The sequence below is a fragment of the Amia ocellicauda genome, chromosome 12 (assembly GCF_036373705.1).
Source record: "Amia ocellicauda isolate fAmiCal2 chromosome 12, fAmiCal2.hap1, whole genome shotgun sequence".
In the NCBI taxonomy this organism is placed as follows: Eukaryota; Metazoa; Chordata; class Actinopteri; order Amiiformes; family Amiidae; genus Amia; species Amia ocellicauda.
Window position 1 is genome coordinate 2799540 of NC_089861.1, and position 23010 is coordinate 2822549.

The 23010-nt window shown below is 45.0% G+C and overlaps 1 protein-coding gene and 1 long non-coding RNA gene across 2 annotated transcripts in view; both read left to right on the forward strand.

Moving 5' to 3' along the window:
- Positions 1-15077, forward strand: part of ndst3 (N-deacetylase/N-sulfotransferase (heparan glucosaminyl) 3) — a 73169-nt gene extending 58092 nt beyond the window's left edge. Inside the window, exons 10-14 of the mRNA XM_066718067.1 lie at positions 713-887; positions 3728-3898; positions 4731-4840; positions 7179-7281; positions 13365-15077. Coding sequence (XP_066574164.1) covers positions 713-887; positions 3728-3898; positions 4731-4840; positions 7179-7281; positions 13365-13484 — 679 coding nt within the window. The 3' untranslated portion in view covers positions 13485-15077. The remainder of the gene's footprint in view (positions 1-712; positions 888-3727; positions 3899-4730; positions 4841-7178; positions 7282-13364) is intronic.
- Positions 15078-19176: 4099 nt separating this feature from the next.
- LOC136764219 (uncharacterized) lies at positions 19177-21394 on the forward strand. Its single transcript, XR_010821164.1, has 3 exons — positions 19177-19408; positions 20015-20142; positions 20743-21394. It is a non-coding gene; the product is annotated as an uncharacterized LOC136764219 (long non-coding RNA).
- The last annotated feature ends 1616 nt before the right edge of the window (positions 21395-23010 follow it).

Genomic DNA, 23010 nt, shown 5'->3' on the forward strand with positions numbered 1-23010 from the left:
TTCAGAAGGTTGGAGCTAAAGGGGGTCATTGATTCCCTCTGAATTCTCAGGAAGCACTGAAGTGTGTTTCTCTCAAGGTTTGCTGTCGGACAAATTGCCTCTCCATCACGTGTCTGTTACCCAAGATGCTAATCAAGCGACGAAAGACCCCCGAATCTCGCGGCCCGTTTCAACCCCACGCTTCCTTATTATGAATTCAAGCGGCGAGATGAAGGAATACAGGAATGCACATCTGAAATGTTTTCTCCACCCTCCCTGTGTTTCTCTTCATATCAGTAACTTTGAACATTTAAATTGTACGTTTGTTTACCACTCACCCCTTTCCTCTCCATATTGCGGGGTGGCAAATTATGTGTTGATTGGTTTGTAATTATTTATAAAAGGATCATATTTAGTGCTGTTTGCCTGGATCAGCACAGACTCTTCATAGAAAACCCTCACGTGCCGCCCATCGCTGTCTCTGTCAGTCTTCATATTGCTGATTTCTGCCCAGGTGGGTTAGGATAAAGGCTTGAATACAGACAAGAGCGCACAGGATCAATGAACACAAAGGCTCAGTCCCACACAGTCCCAGAACCACAGTTATAGCTGGACACGAGAAGCAGTCCGTCAGAAACGGGGCGTGTACTTCATTCAGAACTGCGGCGCCAGAGTCCGAATACATGTTTTTGAGATAACATTAATTATGTTTTCTTCTCCCTCGTCTCTCCAGGTACATGGACTTCTTCCCTGTCCCCTCCAACATAACCACGGACTTCCTGTTCGAAAAGAGTGCCAACTACTTCCCCTCGGAGGACGCGCCCAAGCGAGCCGCTGCCCTCATACCCAAGTCCAAGATCATCACCCTGCTCATCAACCCCTCAGACCGCGCCTACTCTTGGTACCAGGTGAGGCCGCCGAGGGACGCAGATGCAGACATTGGAAGGGTTCTAGAGTGTTCTAGAGTCTAGGTCCAGATAAGCAACTTTAGTTCAGATCAGTGTGTCAGTCTAGCACTGTAGAGCGTAGTTGGAGCAAAGCTGGAGAAGACCAGGACAGAACCGCTGGTGGATCGAGCATCGAGCAGTGACGGGTCAAATCCAGGCCTCCAGTGACAGAGGTCTCTTCTGCTTTTCCGTTCCTTGCTCTTAATTGGTTCATTGAAGTAATCATCCAGTTAACCAAACCCAATTTAGCCACTTTGCCAGGTTTTCTAGTGTCACGGTGTGGAGTGAAATACAGCTCAGGGGGTGTGATCCCTTTTGCGGTCGGTTCACATAGTGTGTGAAACAAAACTCTCCTGCAAAACGTCCTTATAGATAGACATTTTCCTGTGTAGTGTGTGTGTGTGAAGGATAAAAGTACAGAGCAGTAGCCCTTACCTTCAACTCGTTCTTGATCTTCTTATATCTCCAGTTGTCTGAAAGATTGTGAAATCATAAGGCAGCTGACAGAAATGTAAGCGCTTGGACTGGGTTCGGGGGTCTGAGTTTGATTAGCCCTGGTCTCCAGACGACCCCCAGGCAAACCTGGAATATTATTTTCTGCAGTGAGGCTTTAAGGTTCACAAAGCTTATTGGAGAACTCCTGCCGAAGCTTTCTGCTCAGTAAAAGCCTTCAGAAACCTCCATGGCGGACACAAAACATTTCTGCCACTGTACTTTTTTCAATTCTGTCTTCTGAAAAAACTATTTTTACGCCATTTCCACAAAAATTACCTTAACGTTTTTCTCCAAATATTTATATCTCCAAGGTTAGTGAAGAAAGACTCAGACACTGCAGCGTAACTCCCATTTCCTAAATCAGTTGAGAAGCACCTCCAGCTGTAGCTTTTGGGGATACTCTCTTACTCCTTAATTACAGTTTTTCCTAACTCTTTCTCCTACTGTATAATTTGTGCATAATGTAATGTGTGAAATCCTTCACAGGTGGTAGAACAGAGAGATGGGTTCTGCAATATCAGTAGGTGGCCGTGTGCTATAATTGCAGAGAGAAAGTGAAATCTCATCATCTCAGCTTCCTCAGGGCCCAGTGTGCCGTTATTACTGCTGAGAGAGAGAGACGCGCTCGCCCAGGCTGTCTGTTTAATTTCCATCTATTAATAGATGAGGTTTAGTTCTAAATTAATTTTATAGGTCCCCTGGATGTGAGGAGAGCTGCAGTGCCTAATGCTAATTGACCGACTGATCACTTGAGAGTTTTCATCTCTGTGGCTTCGGTGTCTCAGTCTGCGGACACGTTTTAGAGACGCGGTAAAAACGCTTTTGTTTTTCTTTTTGTTTTTTTTGAGCGCATGCAAACAAGATAGGATTTTTAATCTACTGATTATTATAATAGGTTCACTGTTATGTTATTGCTGCTTTTTTGTCTTGTAAAAGTTCTTATGAGATTTCAGGTCATTACATAAGAACATGAGAAAGTGTCCAATCGAGAGGAGGCCATTCGCCAATCGTGCTCGTTTGGTGTCCATTAATAACTAAGTGATCAAGGATCCTATCCAGTCTGTTTTTGAATGTTCCCAAATTGTCTCTTCAACCACATCGCTGGGGAGTTTGTTCAGATTGTGACGCCTCTCTGTGTAAAACCGCAACTCCTGTCTTCGGACTGAAAAGCAGGACACTGACTGCGCTGACTGACACTGAAAATTGAAGAGCAGCTGTGAGGCGGTGTATCGATCGGTCGGCGCTGTGGGGAGGCCCGAGGGAAGCGGCTTCATCTGGCGGGAGTTATGGATTTTATGCAGCGCTATTAACTGTAACCAGTCGTAGCTGAAAGTAATTCGCGCCACTTCCCCTGAAACGAGCTCTGCAGGAATCAGCGGAGCGCCGGTGAGAAGTTTCCACACCCCCCCTCAGTCCTCAGATCACTGCATTACAACTCTCTCTAGTGAATCAGCGCTCATACCTGTAACCCTGTGAAGAATTCAAGGATGAATCATTATGGCTTAACAAACAGCATGTATTAAACCAAATGAGACACCCAATACCTTGTTTTCAGGACTTCTGGCCGCATATAAGAACATAAGTCCAATCGAGATTCAGATTGTGACGCCTCTCTGTGTGAAGAAGTGTCTCCTGTTTCCTGTCTTGAATGCCTTGAAGCCCAATTTCCATTTGTGTCCCCGGGTGCGTGTGTCCCTGCTGATCTGGAAAAGCTCCTCTGGTTTGATGTGGTCGATGACTTTCATGATTTCGAAGACTTGGATCAAGTCCCCACGTAGTCTCCTCTGTTCCAGGGTGAAAAGGTTCAGTTCCTCAGTCTCTCAGTAGGACTTTCCCTTCAGACCTGGAATAAGTCTGGTTGCTCTCCTCTGAACTGCCTCTAGAACAGCGATATCTTTCTTGAAGTGTGGAGCCCAGAACTGTCCACAGTATCCAGATGAGCTCTAACTAGTGCATTGTACAGTCTGAACATCACTGCCCTTGTTCTCAATTCTACACTTTTGATAATATACCCTATTTTAGTATCGTCTGCAAATTTGAGCAAGTTTGCTAACTATCCAGATCATTAATATAGATTAGAAAAGCACAGGCTCTAGTACTGATCCCTGTGGAACTCCACTAGCAACCTCACTCCAGTTAGAAGCGACTCCTCTAATCGACACCCTCTGTTTCCTAGACATCAACCAGTTCATAATCCATCTACTTACATTACCCTGAACGCCTACAGCTTCCAATCTGAGGATCAGTCAGTGAGACGCACACATTGTCTCACCTGTGCAACCTGCATCTCCCCCCATTCCCTCCAGCACCAACGAGCCCACGAGGACCACGCCGCCCTGAAATACAGCTTCTATGAGGTGATCACCGCAGGGCACCATGCCCCCTCCGAGCTGCGGTCACTGCAGAACAGGTGTCTGGTTCCGGGCTGGTATGCCATCCACATCGAGCGCTGGCTGACACACTTTCCTGCGTCCCAGGTACAGTACAAACCTTAATAATAACAATAATGATAATTTTCAAATTCTACGCAAACATTTGCCGCACAGTCTGACCCGGCTGGGCTCCTTACTTCCCGATTTGGTGTTGTTGCTGTTTTGGCCATTAACGGCCCAGGAGACAGCATCGTGATTGGTGTGAATGTTACATTGCATCAACTAAATTAATGAAATTACGGTTTTCTTCGTGTGATGCTTAAGCTGCTGCAAAAGGAGTGGTGATGAATTTTGAATGAGCAATCCACTAAAGAGAACGAGTTTTAAAAAATGTGCCGCGGCCCAGGATTTCTGGTTTGTGTTTGAGGAATGTGTATCAGATTTTGACGCCTTATGTTTTGTTGATGGTGGAAAGGGTTCAAACAGAGTCCAGCTGGAAAGCATTTGTCGGGTTTCAGGAAAGCTGTAGAGGATTATCCTGCTTTAAAGGTAGTCTCGAGTTCAGAGACGTAGAAGTGATGGGTGTTGACCTGCACTGTGCCCAAGGAAGCTCATCTGCTATCTGTTTGTCTGCCTGCAGGAAGAACTGGTGAAATGACTTATTAATAACAACATTTATCCTGCAGCGCCTGGGCTGTTGTCTCCTGTTAGCCAACGACCTCTGGACTTAATGTGACAGACCTTTTTTTTATGTCCAGTGTCTAGAGATATCTATGGGTGTTTAGAGCGTCTGGTGTTTAGAGATCAGCAAGATCTCTTTCAAACGATGAGTAAATATGTACGTACAATACTATATTCAGGATGAATAGGCAAGGCTTTCCCTGCTCTCCGTGTTTCAATACTCATAGTGTTGTTTTATGTTGCCTCCTCTCTGTAGCTGCTGATCATCGATGGGCAGCAGCTGAGGAACGACCCTGCGGCCGTCATGGATGAGGTCCAGAAGTTTCTAGGAGTCTCTCCCTATTACAACTACTCCCAGGCCCTGACGTGAGTCTTCAGTCCCACAGACAGGAAGGCATTTCACAAAATGTACACAAGCATTCAATAGGGAAGACAAGCAACAGTGCAAACCCCACTGTTGGTCCACTGCTTTCTGGACCCTGGGGAATGAAGGGGTCCAGCTGTCAGTAGGAGACAACATCTGCCCGTGATGCCGTACAAACCTGACCAGGACAAACATATCTCCCCATGAAGGAACCGTCTTATGAGGGATGTCTCCCGCTCTCCTCTCAATTCTGCAGCCAGCTGTGTGGACGGTGTCAGGATGGTATTTCAAGGACAATAACATCTTCTGAGGATTCACGCGCTGGTTTAGAACAGAGACTCGCAGGCCGGAGACAGGCCATCCCACTTGCTCCTCAGTCTCTGTGGAAGAGGCCAACCGCCAGCTTTACACAGTAGAGCGTAGGAAAAAAAAGTGAAGGCATGGCAAGGCATTAATTATTATTCTTTATTAATTAGCAACATTTTAAAGGATTACAGAAGTGCAGTAATTCCCGGTACAATGAGGTGACGAGTGCAGGCAGTGCAGTGCCAGGTCTGTGCTGAAGGGAGGGGCAGAGTAAAACAACAGAAGTGTGAACAATACAGAAGTGCACGGGAGCATAAGGAAGCAGTCGGTTCCAGACAATGGAGAGAAGCATGGAGAGGAATAGATTAAACCATGGATAAAACAACAACCAAGCGATGTGCATGCAATGGTCTAACCATGGAGACAAAAACTGGCAAAATACGGTGTTCATTTACTGTGGTAAACCACACTGAGGGCTGAAACTAATCTCAAGCAAGCAGCCACAGTCAGGTGATCGATGTGGAGGTTGTGACCTGTGTGTGCTGATGTTTTCATCACTGCCCGTGCTTCCCTGCATAGCTACTGCACTGCCACAGCAGCAGGGATTTCCAAAGGGGGCAAAATAAGAAATTGGTTTGCAAAGCATTTTTGGTTCTAGTCGCTTCATAAACTCCTTTCAAAGGGTTTCTGTGAGATGAATTGTGTATTGTGTGTGTCCCCTGGCTGCACCTTACAGAAACCAGGCTTTACCCGCTTCCTGTTTTGCCCCTTTCTGAAAACAAAGCTGCCAGTGTCTCTGTCAGACACCAGAGATCAAAACAAACGTATTTTTCTGCTCGGCTTCCCTTCACTCACCTCCAATCTGGATTTCCCGTGGTTTACGAAGGGTAGACGCATTAATTAAGTCTCCCGTCGCGTTAGCACTACACAGATACCCCAGAGAGGATGGTGGGGGTAGTAGCAGGAGGGGCCACGACTCTAGTTAACTGTGGTTATTGTTTCAAAAAAACGTGTGTCCAGAACGCAGACAAGACACCAGGAACCTGCATCTCTTTAATGCCCAGAGGCCTGTGCGTTTTGTGTGGTTTGTGCGGTTTGTGCAGCGGTATGTTGGGACAAGGGAGGTCTCTGTTCAAGAGGCACAAATCTATTCCTCAGCTGCTGACGGCGCCATCAATCACAGCGCACAGGGGCTGTATTAACACCTCCCACTCGGCGCCCAGTGACAACGCAGCGCTTCCAGACGAGCTGCCCCCGCGAGGTCGGTCGCCGGACAAGGGCACCTTGCCCTGCCTCGTCCAGAGAAGTTACACACAAAGCACAGGGTTTATTATTGTGCGTCTGTTTTGTAAACGAGATCTCAATAACGCTGGCTCTGGTCCAGGACAAATCTAGCTGAAATCTAGCAAATCAAGGCTGCAAATCTGTCTGCCAGTTTGCATAGCGCTGTTGTGGCCCACAAATTGTGTGCACCAGTTTCACACAATCCAGGCATCGTCTGAGCAAAGCATGCGTTTGATTTGCATAAAGACAGTCTAAATAAAAGCAGATATAGGTTTTCTGTGTCTTGCATTGTTAGGTTGTCTATTTATTTTATTGTTCATGTGTTAAGAATAGTGTGAAATGTTGTGTTGTTTGATTTCTTCAGTTAATTAGTGTCTCAATTTATAATTATAATGTATTAATTAGAATTTGTTGTGTGCTTAAATGCTCTTTACTTTGTAATGTATTGATTTGTCAGGTTAGATCCGTAACTTGCAGAAATAACTTCTCAAACTATTTCTTTTAGCTCCAGACATCTCTCTTTATTATTTAATTCGGGAGCAGAATACACTGATACAGTATGTTTGCTGGAGGTTAGAAGAATAATATAATAATAGGAGGCTGACAGTCTTTGAGTGAAAGCTGAGATGCATAGAAGTGATGGGATGTCAAAGGGGCTGCTGTTATATTTTTTTCCTGGGTGAATTTTATTACTTTATATTCCCTTCAGTAGAGAATAAAAATGATTAGTGGTTTTGCTGTATTTTTCAGGTTTGATCCCCAGAAGGGATTTTGGTGTCAGCTCCTTGAAGGAGGGAAAACGAAATGCCTGGGAAAAAGCAAGGGCAGGAAATACACCGCCATGGACTCGGAGGTAAGATCGTTTCCTCTCCGTTTGCTCGTTAATGTCCGAGGTGACATTGTGCACCGGGGTGTTTTAGAGAGCGGTCATAACAACATAAGAAAGTGTCCAATCGAGAGGAGCCCATCCGCCCCATCGTGCTCGTTTGGTGTCCATTAATAACTAAGTGATCAAGGATCCTATCCAGTCTGTTTTTGAATGTTCCCAAATTGTCTCATCAGCCACATCACTGGGGAGTTTGTTCAGATTGTGACGCCTCTCTGTGTGAAGAAGTGTCTCCTGTTTTCTGTCTTGAATGCCTTGAAGCCCAATTTCCATTTGTGTCCCCGGGTGCGTGTGTCCCTGCTGATCTGGAAAAGCTCCTCTGGTTTGATGTGCTCGATGCCCTTCATGATTTTGAAGACTTGGATCAAGTCCCCACGTAGTCTCCTCTGTTCCAGGGTGAAAAGGTTCAGGTCCTCAGTCTCTCAGTAGGACATTCCCTTCAGACCTGGAATAAGTCTGGTTGCTCTCCTCTGAACTACCTCTAGAGCAGCGATATCTTTCTTGAAGTGTGGAGCCCAGAACTGTCCACAGTATCCAGATGAGCTCTAACTAGTGCATTGTACAGTCTGAACATCACTGCCCTTCTTCTCAATTCTACACTTTGACAATATACCCTAACACCCTAGCGATATACTCTAGAAGTCTTCAGGAGAGACACTCTGGGTTCCAGGCCACTGCGTTTTAGGGGAAAGCTCTGGTGATTTGATGATGTCGATATGCAACCAAGGTCATTTAAATCAAAATACGCCAACATCGCCAACATCCAAAAGTTTTCTTGTCTGCATGTAGTGCAGTTTCACCTCTGAAGCCAGAACACATTTTCAGTTTAGTGTTTTGTGGTCAGAGGCTTTGTCTCCGACCTGAACAACTTGGGCAACCATGCAAATCCGCAGAGCACCAAGTGCATGTGTCAGGATTGTAAGAGGCATATTTAAAACCCTAAACTCCTGTTGATGTCATGTTTGCCCGACCACGCTGCTCTGTAAATGTCTGCTTGGCCTGTCACTGCCCTGAGGGATTTTAATTGGACAATTATACTTGGGTCAGTAGTCTGTATGCTGCCTCCATCGTCTCCTGTTCGAGGCGTTTAAATTGGCATTTTGGGAAAAGAAGAACTCCCCAACAATAGAAAAGAAATACGTTAATTTGCGAGTGTATGTAAAATGCCTGAGGAAATCTAATGTTTATAGGAAGAAGTGTGTTTCAGAAGAATCTGGATTAGGCCTGCGTCTCATTGTGCTGCTTCTCTGGAGTGACAATTCCTAATTAAAGGACTCTGTAGCGGCTCCAGAGCTTGAGAAGACAGCTCCTCCAGGAGTGTCTCAGTCATTCAGTTTTAATCCTGTCTGTTTGTGTTTAATGAATAAAACAAAAGCGCTGGTCTAATGAACTGCAGGTAGCGGGGGGCTGGGCTGAGGAAATCATTGTGTGGGGGGAAACGGTGCGAAATAAACAGCGGTGAGGACGGGGAGTGAATGTTTGAATCCGAATATCGGAGCGTTTCACCGGCGTGGGTGAATAGTGGCTGATCCACAGCAGCACAGATTACTGGAAACCAGTTTGTCTAAGAATGTAAGGAGCTGAAATGCGTTACTTACATGCATTTGGATTCGTACAAAGTGTAGTGACTGAAATGATAATGCATGTTAATGAACTCGGTACAATTATTGAATCCTCTCAAACTACAACAGTAGAGGTCATCTTTCATGGTCTCTCATTTGAATAATTAACCCGTCTACAGATATGTTTGGCAGTCATTTAAAAAAACATATTTACTTTTAATAAGCCGCTATCTCCTCCACCTCCTCCTCCTCCTCCTCCTCTTTCACACTGAGATGAGTTCAATGAAAAATGAATAAATAAATCACGCTTTTCCTTGATATCGCGTTAAAGTTATCAGTTTAATTTAGATACTTTGTGGCGGAAGATCTTCTTGCACACCTCTCCATTACACTTATCTGCTCCGTTCAGAAACTGTGTCTAGGAAGGACGTTCAATCTAATTCACATCTGCCTCGTGTTGCCCGAGTCGTTTTTCTTTATCTGCGATATTTTCCGCCACTTCTGAAATCAAATTGTTTCATTACTCAGAGAGACAGATAGTTTTTATCTCGATCCGTGACTTGGTTTCTGCTGCGCCGCATCCCTCCCGGTGAAGGACCGAGCTGCCACGGCGTTGCAATGAGCTTAAAATCAGGTCAAGTGCCGCGAGACGCTCGAATTGAATTCATTCATTCTGTCCTATCGATTCATCAGTTTGTCGCTGTTTATTTCGCGCGTCACACTTTGGTGCTGAGCGCCTTGAAAATGGCGACTTGCGGACATTCAATTCAGAGCCGTGTATCAGATATACATCGCAAATAATGGCCTGCTGTTCCGACAGTGAAGGAGTGTTATATACTAACCTTATTTTCCAAAACACTAGCATAATCCAATATCTTAAATCAGTGTTTACGCTTTAGCCTCAGAAAGGCTCGGTGAAGGACGTTTTCAATGTTCTGACGTCATTTGGTAAAAGAACAAGGTTTGTCAGCAGTATTGCTTGTGAACAACTGAGATTTTTCTTCTTAGCAAGCAAGCCGACTTAAAAACACAACACAAAACGCAAGATACAAGCCACTCACACGAAGTCCCTGTGATCTGAGCATGTGAACAAGTGAGATGTATGGTGACGTTCAGTAATAAATCAAGGTACGACAAACAGATCAATAAACGTGCCCTCGGTCTGTGATGAGAAGTCGCTGTAGGGGTTTGATTCCTTGCCAAAGTGCGAGTGCCGCTGTGTGTCGGAGACGGGGGGGAGGACGGGGAGCGGGCGGCAGAAAATCGAGAGTGCAGAGCAAGTCACGGGATAATTACGGGGATTCATCCTGCCTCGGGATACCAGCTCTAAACCAAAATGGCTCTAGATTGGGATCAATCCCAAGACGGGAGAGGCTCATCCGAAACATAAATCATATCTCCTCGGCTGGCTGACTGCCTGTGAGTAGGGGCTGTGAAATCCTCCCCGCCGAGAGGAGAAATCACCGGGGGCACCTGATTTATCTGCTCGGATCCAGAGCTCATTTGAAAGGAGACGAGGAGGCAGCGGCGAGAAAAGCCAGCTGAGGAAGTGTGTGCCAGGCCGCCCCTCCGCTCCAGAGCGCGGCCTCCTGCGGTAATTAAAAAACACGCTGAGGCGCGGGCCGGGGCTGTTTCAATGAAGTGTCTGTTAAAGGGGGGGGTAGTCTCTCATTTCCCTGTTGCATCATTTACAATTTTGATAATTTGCATATTGTGTTTGCTCTGTGTGATTTGTGTTGTTGTTGCTGTCATTACAAACATCAGTATTGATTGACCTGGTAGATACTTATCAAAATGGCAACTTAAAGGTGATGGAGTTTCTTTGGGGTTTTGGGGGGAATAGTTTCTTACTTCTACCTTCCAAAAGCAATTCTGAAGAAAAATCGTGAATAACTCAGTTTTCTAGTCTTCTGTAACTGTTTTACTTGATGCCACTGGTAGCATGTCTCTCACTGTGTCACGTTGCAAAAGAAACATAACAATCTGCATGTGTTAGGAAAGGGTGGATCACCCTGGAACAGAGGAGACTACCTGGGGACTTGATCATGAAAATCATGAAAGGCATCGAGCACATCAAACCAGAGGAGCTTTTCCAGATCAGCAGGGACACTCGCACCCGGGACACAAATGGAAATTGGGCTTCAAGGCATTCAAGACAGAAAACAGGAGACACTTCTTCACACAGAGAGGCGTCACAATCTGAACAAACTCCCCAGCGATGTGGCTGAAGAGACAATTTGGGAACATTCAAAAACAGACTGGATAGGATCCTTGATCACTTAGTTATTAATGGACACCAAAAACGAGCACGATGAGACGAATGGCCTCCTCTCAACTGGACACTGTCTCATGTTCTTATGTTCTTAAATCATTCAAATAAACCTGTGTGCAGAGCAGTGTGCTTCTCATGGGCGATTCTCTGTCAATGTCACAATGAAAGACGACAAGTACGGACGGTGAAGGCCTTTCGCAGGCCACGTGACTGACTTTAAACAGGAGCTTTGGAGGACAGGTAGAATACAAATCAAAACAGACCTGGCCAGATGGAATCGCCCCCTTGAAGTTGTGTAGTTGTGCTATTAAATCAAACCCCTCCGACCCTTTCGATTGGATCCTGTGTTTGGATAGAAAGCTTTGATGGTACTTTTGGTGAATTTGACCTGGGAGAAAGGGGTTAACGTAGAAGGTGGGTGCTGGGGTTGTTTATTTATAAATTTGTGATCTCACCTATGTCAGGAGTGCAGTACAGTGTTTGATTAAGAATTAAAGTCCATTATCGCTTCCCCCTTCAGAGGATCGTTGAGAAACGTGTTTCCATCTGGCAGTTTCAGACGTCAATCCCGCTCTTTTAATGTCGATTCCTGGCAGGTTTTACTGTATGTGAAAACCGATTTGTGACTTACACACTGGGAAATCAAACACAGCCGTACATCACCTCTGCACTGACGGGATCGTGAAACACAACGCCTCTCACACCTGTCCGGCCATGGCACGTAGTCCGGCTGTGTTTATTGTACATATTGTACAAACCGCATTACTAATCACTCTCACCCTGACGGTTATCTTTGAGACGAGCACATCGTTATGAAATAATGTGTGTTAGTCATGAAAAGCATTTTGTGCGGTGTTGTGTACAGTATGTGTTGTGCAAAGCTGACAGCATCCAAAGCATTTTAATTGTATATTATAAATGTACTTGCAGTAGTCCCCAGTATGATCCCACTTGCTTTGATCTCCAGCTTCTCTTGTCACGACTTCAAAGATGTGTGTGCGTGTGAGCGTGTGAGTGAGTGTGTGTGTATGTATGTGTGTGTGAGAGAGAGTGTGTTAGTGTATAGTGTGTGTGTGTGTGTGAGAGAGAGAGAGAGAGAGTGTGTGTGCGTGTGTGTGTGTGTGTGTGTTAGTGTATAGTGTGTGTGTGTGTGTGTGTGTGTGTGTGAGAGAGAGAGAGTGTGTGTTAGTGTTTAGTCTGTGTATGTGTGTGAGAGAGAGAGAGAGAGAGAGAGTGTGTGTACGTGTGTGTGTGTGTGTGTGTGTGTGTGTGTGCGAGAGAGAGAGAGAGTGTGTGTTAGTGTTTAGTGTGTGTATGTGTGTGAGAGAGAGAGAGTTGTGTGTGTGTTAGTGTATAGTGTGTGTGTGTGTGAGAGAGAGAGAGAGAGAGAGAGAGTGTGTGTGCGTGTGTGTGTGTGTGTGTTAGTGTATAGTGTGTGTGTGTGTGTGTGTGTGTGTGTGTGTGAGAGAGAGAGAGAGTGTGTGTTAGTGTTTAGTCTGTGTATGTGTGTGAGAGAGAGAGAGAGAGTTGTGTGTGTGTGCGTGTGAGTGTGTGTGTGTGAGAGAGAGAGAGAGAGTGTGTGTGTGTTAGTGTATAGTGTGTGTATGTGTGTGAGAGAGAGAGTGTGTGTGTGTGTTAGTGTATAGTGTGTGTGTGTGTGTGTGTGTGTGTGAGAGAGAGAGAGAGAGTGTGTGTGTGTTAGTGTATAGTGTGTGTATGTGTGTGAGAGAGAGAGTGTGTGTGTGTGTTAGTGTATAGTGTGTGTGTGCGTGTGAGCGTGTGAGTGTGTGTGTATGTGTGTGTGAGAGAGAGAGAGTGTGTGTGTGTTAGTGTATAGTGTGTGTGTGTGTGTGTGTGTGTGCGTGTGAGCGTGTGAGTGTGTGTGTGTGAGAGAGAGAGAGTGTGTGTGTGTTAGTGTATAGTGTGTGTGTGTGTGTGTGTGCGTGTGAGCGTGTGAGTGTGTGTGTATGTGTGTGTGAGAGAGAGAGAGTGTGTGTGTGTTAGTGTATAGTGTGTGTGTGTGTGTGTGTGTGTGAATGTCTGAGCTGTACTTGTGAGAGAGAGTGTTTGTGTTTTTGTATGAGAGATTGTGTGTGTGCATGTGTGTGAGTGTGTTATTATTATATTAAACCTGAAACCTGTACCGTACATGTCGTACATGTCCATGTCCGTATCAGCCAGCTAATGTCCTCCGCTCTCTGTCCCTTTCCCTGCAGTCCAGGGCCTTCCTCTCCAGATACTTCAAGGACCACAACATCGAACTGTCCAAGCTGCTGCACAGACTGGGCCAGCCGCTGCCCTCCTGGCTGCGCGAGGAGCTGCAGAAGGTCAGATAGCGCTGACGGCCGAGGGTCCGAGAGAGAGAGAGGACTCGCTTTTCCCCTGGACTCGAGAGGAATCCTCCAGCGACCGCCTCGACAATTGGGATTCGTCTTTTGTTTTTCAGAGGGGATCGTTTTTTTTTTAAGACCAACCTCTCCGGGAAGGGAGAGAGGAATCCCCGTGCGATGTTCTCCATGTGCTGGCATGTGGTATGACAGAGGCCTGTGGGGGCCAGGTCGGGCCCATCGGGGGCGACAACCCCGTCTGGCGGCCCCCGCACGACGGCCGTGAGAAGGACCGGCACAGGCACACGCTTGTGTCCACGACTTTAATTTATGACTCCAGTGCAGTGCTGGTCAGCTGTCTGGTTTCGGTGGTGATGATTTGCACTAAGTTTCGCTCCTCACTGACGCACTGGGTGTTTCTTCTTATATGTGTAGAGAGAGATATCGGATCAAACATGCGGCCGAGCTCCGGACCGGGACGGGCGGGGAGTCCGACGTCGACACGGACACTTTGTTTCTTCTGGGACGATATTTAAATCGAGCGGCTTTTGTTTTTCTCGTTTCTCCGGCCACTCTTCTCACGATCACTCTGCACCGAGACTCGCTCGCCGTCTCTGCATCTTTCCGTTTCCTCCTTCACTTTCTCCTTTTTTTTAATTCGATGATCTGGAAAGAAGAGTAAAGGAGCTTCGTGTTGTACAATGACCTGCAGAGCTATATGTGTGTGTGGTTTTTTTTTATATCTGTACAAAGACACAATAAAAGCGTCACACAGCACATTGTAGAGGTGGGGGACACAATTAGAGGTGTTTTTATTGTCACACGGTTAGACTTCACAATGTGACCTCCCGAAAACAGATACTTGATCCTGCATTTTATACGGAAATGTTGCTTTACAATACGATGCAAAACCATTTGCGGTAGTTTCTGTTGAACTGTAAATGCTAAGCGCACAACACAGCCGTTATGAGTTCAGGTATTTTTATTTAATTACAACGAAAGGCCTTAATGACATTCATAGCTCTGATCCTTTCATTTGTTAATTCGACTCCAGATGTTTTAGAAGTGTATCTGCTCTGAGTGCAGAGATACCTTTTCATAACTTTGAAACCAGCAACCGAAGAATATCTATATTTATTTTTACATCTTGCCCTTCTCAGCATAAACGATCTGGTTGTCTATGAGTCACACACTTTTGCTCTTCTTGGCCAGTATGTTTTCATCCAGATAAATGGTGGTTCTCAATCGACTCAACGAAGGAGGTTTCAAGATCTAAACAACACAAGTAGGTCTGAAAATGTGCACAACCTTCTATTATCCCCGAATTGTCCAATTTTAGATCATTTAAGAATAAAATCTCCCCCCTGGACACCAAGGAATATATATTTTTATGTACCATATAGAAGAATCCGTCCAACTCATACCAAACACTGTTTCCATCGCCAGTTTCCATTCCTAGCGCTCTGAGTTGCTTTTTATAGTTTCCTGCAATTTTGTTTTTATTTTATTTTATTTTATTTTGGTCAGTATTCTCCTCAATGCAGAACTGTAATGCTTCAACAGAGTGTGTATTCAATAAACACCGAACTGTTTAACATTTTAGATTATCAGTCGATCACAGGAATTATTTGGGGGTGTAAAGGGGACTGCAGTGGTTTGACACACGCTAAGTAGGATGTTGACACACAACACTACCAAGGTAATACCACTTTTGTGTATCATCCTCATCAGACATCGATGCACAGCTGGATGACGGCCTCCCACAGATGCTGCCACATGTTTCGATGTACAGCGTCACAGGCTGTGTCACATTTGTTTTTTCTATCTCATCTTGTTCCTGTGTTAGTTTTGCGTTGTATACGTGTGTGTATATATGTGTGTATGTGCAAATGGCATCTACTTTATTGATGTGAGAAAATGCATCAGAATATACTGCAGACGTGGATAAAATGTTTGTTTCTGATCAACAGCAAACAGGTGTTTCACCCATTGATACTAAATACTGCATTCGGTAAATCAGAAACAACACTTAATGCATAATTCTTGGGGATCGTTTGCTTATTTTGACTTTGATTGATGACTTATCAAGTCTTTTAGATTTCTGAAAGTCATAAGGTTCTCCCGAGGTAGACTGGATTTGTTTCAATGTTATGTTTTTGAATATATGCAAATGTTTATCCTGGCAAAACACAGAGGAAGCCCCAGAGACAGGTAAGAACAAAGCCAGCCACGAGAAAATAAATAAATCTTGACACTGAAAGCGCAAAATCTCAGGTTTGAAAACCTTAAAAACCTAAGAGTGTTGATTATAATCTCACAATGCCACCCTAATTGCTAATGAACTCATTGTTTATCTTGCAACTGCTTTCAGGGGGAAATGTAATACATGAATGTGTTCAAAGCGCAGGGGGTGTTATGTTTTTTAAATATCATTAACGGGTTTGCTTCAAAATAATCACGGGTATTTAGTCAACTATTCATCCTTTCGTGGCTTCTTCTGGAAAACGTAAGTACTGCGCTCTAAAATATTGGCATGAACGTCGGGGATTTGTTCTCCCTTTATCAAAGCCGACGATGTCCCAGTGGATTTGGGAGTGAACAGCACTGATGTGAGGAAAAACGCTGTAATAAAACAGGTGTGAGACTTCTGTAATAATTTTCTGTGCCTGTATGGGGATGAGATTTAAACACCTTTTCCTCCACTTATTGAATAGTTTATTAAGTCGACAAAACTGTTGGAGATTTCCTCTTATATATAAAAACACAATAAAAACACAATCAAAGATATCGTGGCATCTGGACAGACCCTCTTTCTGTGAGACAACAGAGAGAGGAAGAATCAAAGTGAAACAGGTCATGTTTTTGCAACAATGTGCTGTAAAGAAAACTTGTTTGTCTCTTTAAAGGTGCAGAAAGTGGACACGGGATACAGTTTATATCCACTTTACTGTGTGAAGGTTTCAGGAACTTCTTGGCAACCAATTCATTGTTTCTCCCTTTTGACAGACATGCTGTGTCTCTAATCTACCTCTGTTCAGTCCTACCTGGCCGTGCTGTGTTTGTGCCTGCTCCGTTTTTAGCATTGTGTCCTGTTTATTATTATTATTATTATTATTATTATTATTATTATTATTATTATTTTATTTTTATTTTTTTATTATTATTATTTTATTTTTTATTTGTTTTTATTTCTTATCCAGGGCGACTTACAACATAATTGCAAACAAAGTGCTAAAATACAGAAGTACAAGGCATCAATCATTACAAATTCAATTTGTAGCTAAAACAGCAATTCAAAATAATATATATTTACAAATTCCAATTTACAATGTACACAAGTACAGTAAGAGACTTCCTACATCCTGGACGGTGAAAGCTAAGTGCTGTCAAGATGTCGGGTTACAGACGAGGGCTACGGGAAAGGGAGCAAGGAGGAGAACAATCAAGAACGCGAGGAGCATAATAAGCTGAAGTGCATCTAGCAGGGATAGAGAACTGATATTACAAGTGCTGTCAGAAGAGATGCGTCTTGATAAGCGCCGGAATGAGGTCAAGGACTCGCTGTTTTGACTTCGGTGGGCAGGTCGTTCAGGGATGAGAAGGAGCGGCTCTGGAGGAAGGAGAGTGGAGAGGAGGCAGAGTTAGTCTTCTGGCACTGGAGGAGCGCAGTGGTCTGGAGGGGATGTAAGGAGAGACGAGTGACTGAAGGTATCTTGGTGCAGTGTGGTCCAGACAGCGGTAGGTGAGGGTCAATGTCTTGTTCCTATTATCTCCATCTGAGTGTTATAGGCATGCAGTAGGGATGGGCAGTTCTGCAAATATCTGATGTTAGATGTTTCCACACTGGCACTGCTCTTGGACTGGGCTGGATAAAGCACTTCCTGGCATGTTTTACAGCTAATGTCCTTTTGAGAGTCGTCAAGGAGTGTGAGATTACTACAAACAGCAGACTTTTCCTTGTTTACAGTGTGTAACAGGCCTGTGTATTAGCACAAAGTCGATTGGCTTCTACTAGGTAACAGACCAGGCAGTATAACATTACTTATATAATTATGAATGCTGTATAACAACCATTTCCCAGAAATACAATTAACTAAAGCAGTAGTAGGGACGTATTTTGACTATCGTTGGGACACTTTTTTGTCCCCTAGGACACTTTTTGGTTGTGTAGTTTGTTGCGTATGACATTGTTCGATCCTGTATCACACCTTGTCTGAATTTTCCTTATCAGGCCTGTATTTCCATATTGAAGGGGTTATGGTGTAAAGCGGCTTAATTAGTCTTAAGGGCTATTTCCAATCAGTTGAAATATAATAATAGTAGTTACCTATGAACGAGATCCTCTCTGTGCTTCCTACTATCCAGCAAAACATCAGCCAAGGGAACAGGCTTGGTGGAATAATACGAATTATTATTTAAAGATTCATTCTTGCTGGGATTGACTTCCCATCCCAGATAAATGATGAATTGTATTAAAATGTGCAGACTCGAGTCTACAATCATGAGCACTACAGTTTTAATCCAAAGAGTGGTTCTTGGTGTAAGCAGGCATTGTTATTATTTATTAAATGTGCCCCGGGCCCGTGGTGTCTGTGGCCCAGGTGTGTGCTGTGAATGCGGATCTCCTCGGTGTCTGGGGCCCATGGTGAGTGATGAATGGGCCCGGCAGCCCAGGCTGAAGGGGGACATTAAGTGCGGATGAGAGGCTAATTGGACACGACCCGGGTTCAGCACGGCCGACCCGCTTTCACAAGACACACAAATCCACCTGATTGTGTTCATCGGGACAAAAGCACTCCAGACCTCGGCTGTGCTCGCTTTCTCTCTCTCTCTCTGTGTGTGAAGTAAGTGGCACAACATATACATATATATATATATATATATATATTAGCTACAGTGATGATGCAAAATCGTAGGACAATAATTAATAATTACAGTAAGTGCATCATTTTGAGAAATGCAAGAGCCCCTATTTTTGCACAGCTACGATTTCTGTCAATGAAATTTGAGAGCAGGTAATAATAGTTGATAAACCTGCTATACATTATACAATTATTTAGAAGAGCTCATTAACACTGAGGTAATTAACTCCCCCCCACGGTTACCACACTTAAACCCAAGTGAGATGTGTCAATTGATTAATGGGGGGTAGTGATGACGTCACAGTACTGGGCTCTTTCATTGCACCCCTGCAGTTTGGTGGCAGGAAATGAGACGTTAATTAAGTTAATGGAGAAGTTAATTAAATGGATATACTTTCCGTTTAATGAGGGTTACAACAAAATAACGGGCACTTGACAGATGCGACTAATGTTACTGTCAGTTTTATTAACTAGTTAAACACATATTATGAGAATCCGCAGTATTAGGCTAATCTACAGCACTATGGAGGACTACCCATGCCCACATTTTGTATAAATACACAGAGAGAATACATACATCAATCAATCAATGTTGAAATAAATAAACAAATTAATACATAAATACATACATAAATGCATGAATAAATGGACATGTATCTATTTACTGATTTGAACATGTATGTAATAATGTATTCATTTCCGCAGTTATGTATGTATGTATGTATGTATGTATGTATGTATGTATTATTTTCTCTGTATTTATTAAGTTTGGCATGGATAGCCCGTGTTGTAATTCCGCGCCGAGGCGGCAGGGGCGCCATCCTGTACAATGACAGCTTCCGGCCCGATCCCGGAAGTCTTCCCTGCGTGTTGCCGGCTGGGAGCAGCGCAGCCCTGAGCCCGCCGCCATCACCATACAGCCCGGGTTACACCGGGAATAACGGCATACACCCCGGGTTACCGGCAGGCAGTGAGCATGGCGTGCCCGGGCGCTGCGGGTCCAGAGGAGCGGTTGGCGGGTGTAAACCGCGGCTGTGGGTGACGTTTCAGCGCGACGGACCGACGGATGCGGTGGGTGACGCTTTTGTAATGGCAATAAAATGTCAATACATGGACAGGTGTTTAGAATAACTACAATTAAAATAAAGTGTTATAAAGGACGGATGCTTTGGGGGTTACGTCATTAATTTAACTCTAGCCAGTGTTACGTGTCCGTGTTTGTGGTGGACGTGGGCGGTTAGTTTGTCTTTCCTGGTGGACAGTAAATCAGACCGCCACCTCTCCTGTGACGTAGTCCACGCTGTTTATTCCGGGTGTGACGTAGTCCACGCTCTTTATTCCGGGTGTGACGTAGTCCACGCTCTTTATTCCGGTTGTTTTTAAATCCCAGCACAGATTTAAGTGCCACTTAACGGCAACAGCTGTCGTAAATCAACACACGCCGTTGTGACTGTACTCCGTGTTCCCCACGTCTCCATGGGCGCCGTGTCTCTGTGGCCGCGTCCCTTCCTAGGCGTGGGACAGCGACTTCCCCTGTCCAACCCGTGTGCGCATGCGCTGCGGTCGTGTGTGGCACTGTTGGACACGGGGACATGACCTCCTGACCCCAATACGCTCGCTGTGTGGGTGTGTGTGTATGCATATATGTGAGAGAAATTGTGTTTTCCTGGCTTACAGGTCGAGTTGGATGCAAGTAAATGACTGGGCGATGCATTGAACCACAGTAATGCAGTTATCAGTGCTCATATTCCTCACCTGTTGGTTTATAACTCTGCAGGTCTGGATGGACAGGCTCAGTGTAACTGGTAAGTGTGCAGTTTTTATCATATTGTACCATGAAAAACCATGTGAATTGACATGGTTTAGATTCCTGCATGAAAAAGTCTTTCTTTAATGATCAAAAACCACACAAAATCTGCAGAGATTGCACCCCCACTTCTGAATGTCCATCAGGTTTCAAAATACCAAGTAAGGTGTAGATTATAAACATCTCTCCTCCCACGTTTCCTTGGGAGCTGTGCCGTCCATCTCAGCCTCCCTTCCTAGGCGTGGGACAGCGACTCTTGTTCCTGACCAGTGTGTTGTGCGCTTGTCACACAATGCAACGTCAGAACAAGTACAGGCCCCCGGTGTTGAAGGACCACCGAGCACAGATCTCGCAGCTTCACAGTGATGTGTGTGTGTGTGTTGATGCCTGATCTTGAGCTGACCCTTATTCATCGCTCTGACCTTTGTGTTCAGTGACGCTTCCCCTTCCCTCGAAAGTCTCTTATTCTGAACCTCGCACAGCTACGATATTCCTCATTTGCGTGTTACCCCAACGCTGTGACCCCGTCAGCCCTTCACAAACCAGAAATGCAGAAAATGTCAAGCTAACCATGGACTCCTCCTGTGTTTGTCCGCAGTGTGAAGCCGGCCGTGTTCGGCAGGTCAGGGTGTCGGCGGTCAGGAATGCGGGGTCAATATTTGAGGTGCGCAGAGCTCGACAAATACCAGCCGGGGACCCTGTCTGCAGCTTGTGCGATTGTTTGATTTTCTCAAGACCGGCTGAGAGGAGGACGTGCTGGTTTTTATTTTTCTTGCTTGCTTGAAATATCCAGAACTTTTTTGTATGAAACCTGAATGGAGATTGGAGGCAATCTGTTTATAACCTGCTGTCAACTGCACAGCCCAGCTGCTGTTCTTCTTCCAGGGTTGTGTTTCAGTGCTGCTGTGATGTAACGTGTCCACTTGGTGGCGCATGGTGCTTTGAGATGGTTTCTGAAATCTGTGCTTAACAGCATTTCCCAAATCAACCTGATTCTTTGTTTTCCCCCTCAAACCCTTGATTTATTATATTGTTTATGTTCCTCCTTCCTAAACCCTCAACTTAATGCTCATCATACTAGTTTACCCCAAAACTACTGAGTGTTAACTATCTCTGTCTCTCTCTCTCTCATATAAAGAGATCCACTCCAGCTTGTAAGGTTTCTGGTTTAATCCTTCATTTGTACCTCGACTCTAGAACACTTTGTAAAGGTGACGGAGGAGGAGGCAAAATAAAAACCTTTTACAATGGCCACAACATTCTTGTTTTTATTTGTGCTATTTCCTTGTATCGGGAGTGTTGTCTGGGGAAGCACGTCTGACCCCATGTCTTCAGTCGGCTTCTTCGTGTCATGAAGTGTGAGCATCGGGTTGAACGTGGGGAGGGATCTTCTCCAAAGTGCCGGACGTCTGCTCGGGCCGCTTCCCTGGAATCGTCTGGGAGTCTGTGGGCCGGCGTGGTGTTTACGTTGGGCCGCTGTGTTTGCACCGGGGGCGGTTGGCCGGCGCCTCGTTCCCTGTAAACATCTGTGGGTTTTCTGGACAAACACTACACAGCCACACCGATCTTACTAGAAGTGTCACCTGCCTCGTGCTCAATCCTCGGGGGCATGTGAGCAAAGGAAGAGGGGCAGGGCTGTGAAGATGGTCTGTCTTGGTCTAACGAATGAGAACCCAGGTCTCCAAGTTCTTCAGCTTCCAGTTCAATCTAACGGGTTAAAGAAGCGATGCTGAAGCACAACTTCAATGTGTAAAACTTGTAAAATACCTGAAGCGTTTCTCTCTTCCTGCTCTGAAGTGAAAACGCAGCCGTGTATAATTGTTTCATTCTTGCAGATGTGCTCTCACACGTGCATTCGTTCAGACAGCAGCCGTCATTAACACAGCCCTGCTTTCCTCTCTCGAATGAGACGCCATGTCGTTTAATAAATAGGAACCCGCGTTCAGGAGGCCCTCCGCTGCTGTGGCCTCCTCTCTCTCTCGGGACCCTCAGCTGTAACAGATTACCCATCCTGCGGGTTAGATCGAGCCCCCAGATTGGTCCGCTTCGCAGAGCCGGAATGAAGCCATTAATTTCCCAAGGTCGGACGGCGGCGGCCGGGGCTGAGCATCGCTGAGGTGAGGCCGGGACTGTGGTGTGGGCGAGGGAAGGGCCCGGCTTGTATTCCTGTGTTGGTCGCTACAGGAGCGTGTGGACGTGAGGTAATGAGCCGTGTGTTCGCAGGCTGGGCAGACCTTAGTTTGGGGCCCTGGGTCGTACCCCCCAGGAGATCGGAGGTGCCTCAGCTGCAGCCCTGCATTGTCTGCATTTCGTAGTGATTGAGAGAATGGCAACAGTATTTGGTAAATTAAACTTACTGATGCAGAACAAGCAAACTAAATAATCCCAGTGTCGTCCAGGGATTTCTTTTCCTTCCGCTTTCTTAGTGGTTTGCAATTAAACAACACTAAGAATCGGGTGTTATTTAATAGAAGTAATATGTGGAGGGTGACCAGTGCCATGAAGGTGATTATGAACATGAAGATGCAGACTGTCCGCAATAGAAAGTGGTCGGAAGTCAGACATTTCCACGCAGAGCAGTGGTGGACAGACGTGTTTCAATGGAAGTTAAAACTTAATAGTTTCCATATTGTAATTTGTTTGTTTTTATTTGGGGAAATGTACATACACATCTCCTCACTGACATGGTATCTATAGATTTATTTTATACAATTTATTGTGGAGCTATAGAACACGTATACAGATATAGGTAGGCTATATATATATATATATATATATATATATATGTGTGTCTTGGTTAAAGTGCACGACTGTGAGTCTGGTATTTTGCGGGTTCGAATCCTGATGTTTTGTATGCATATATATT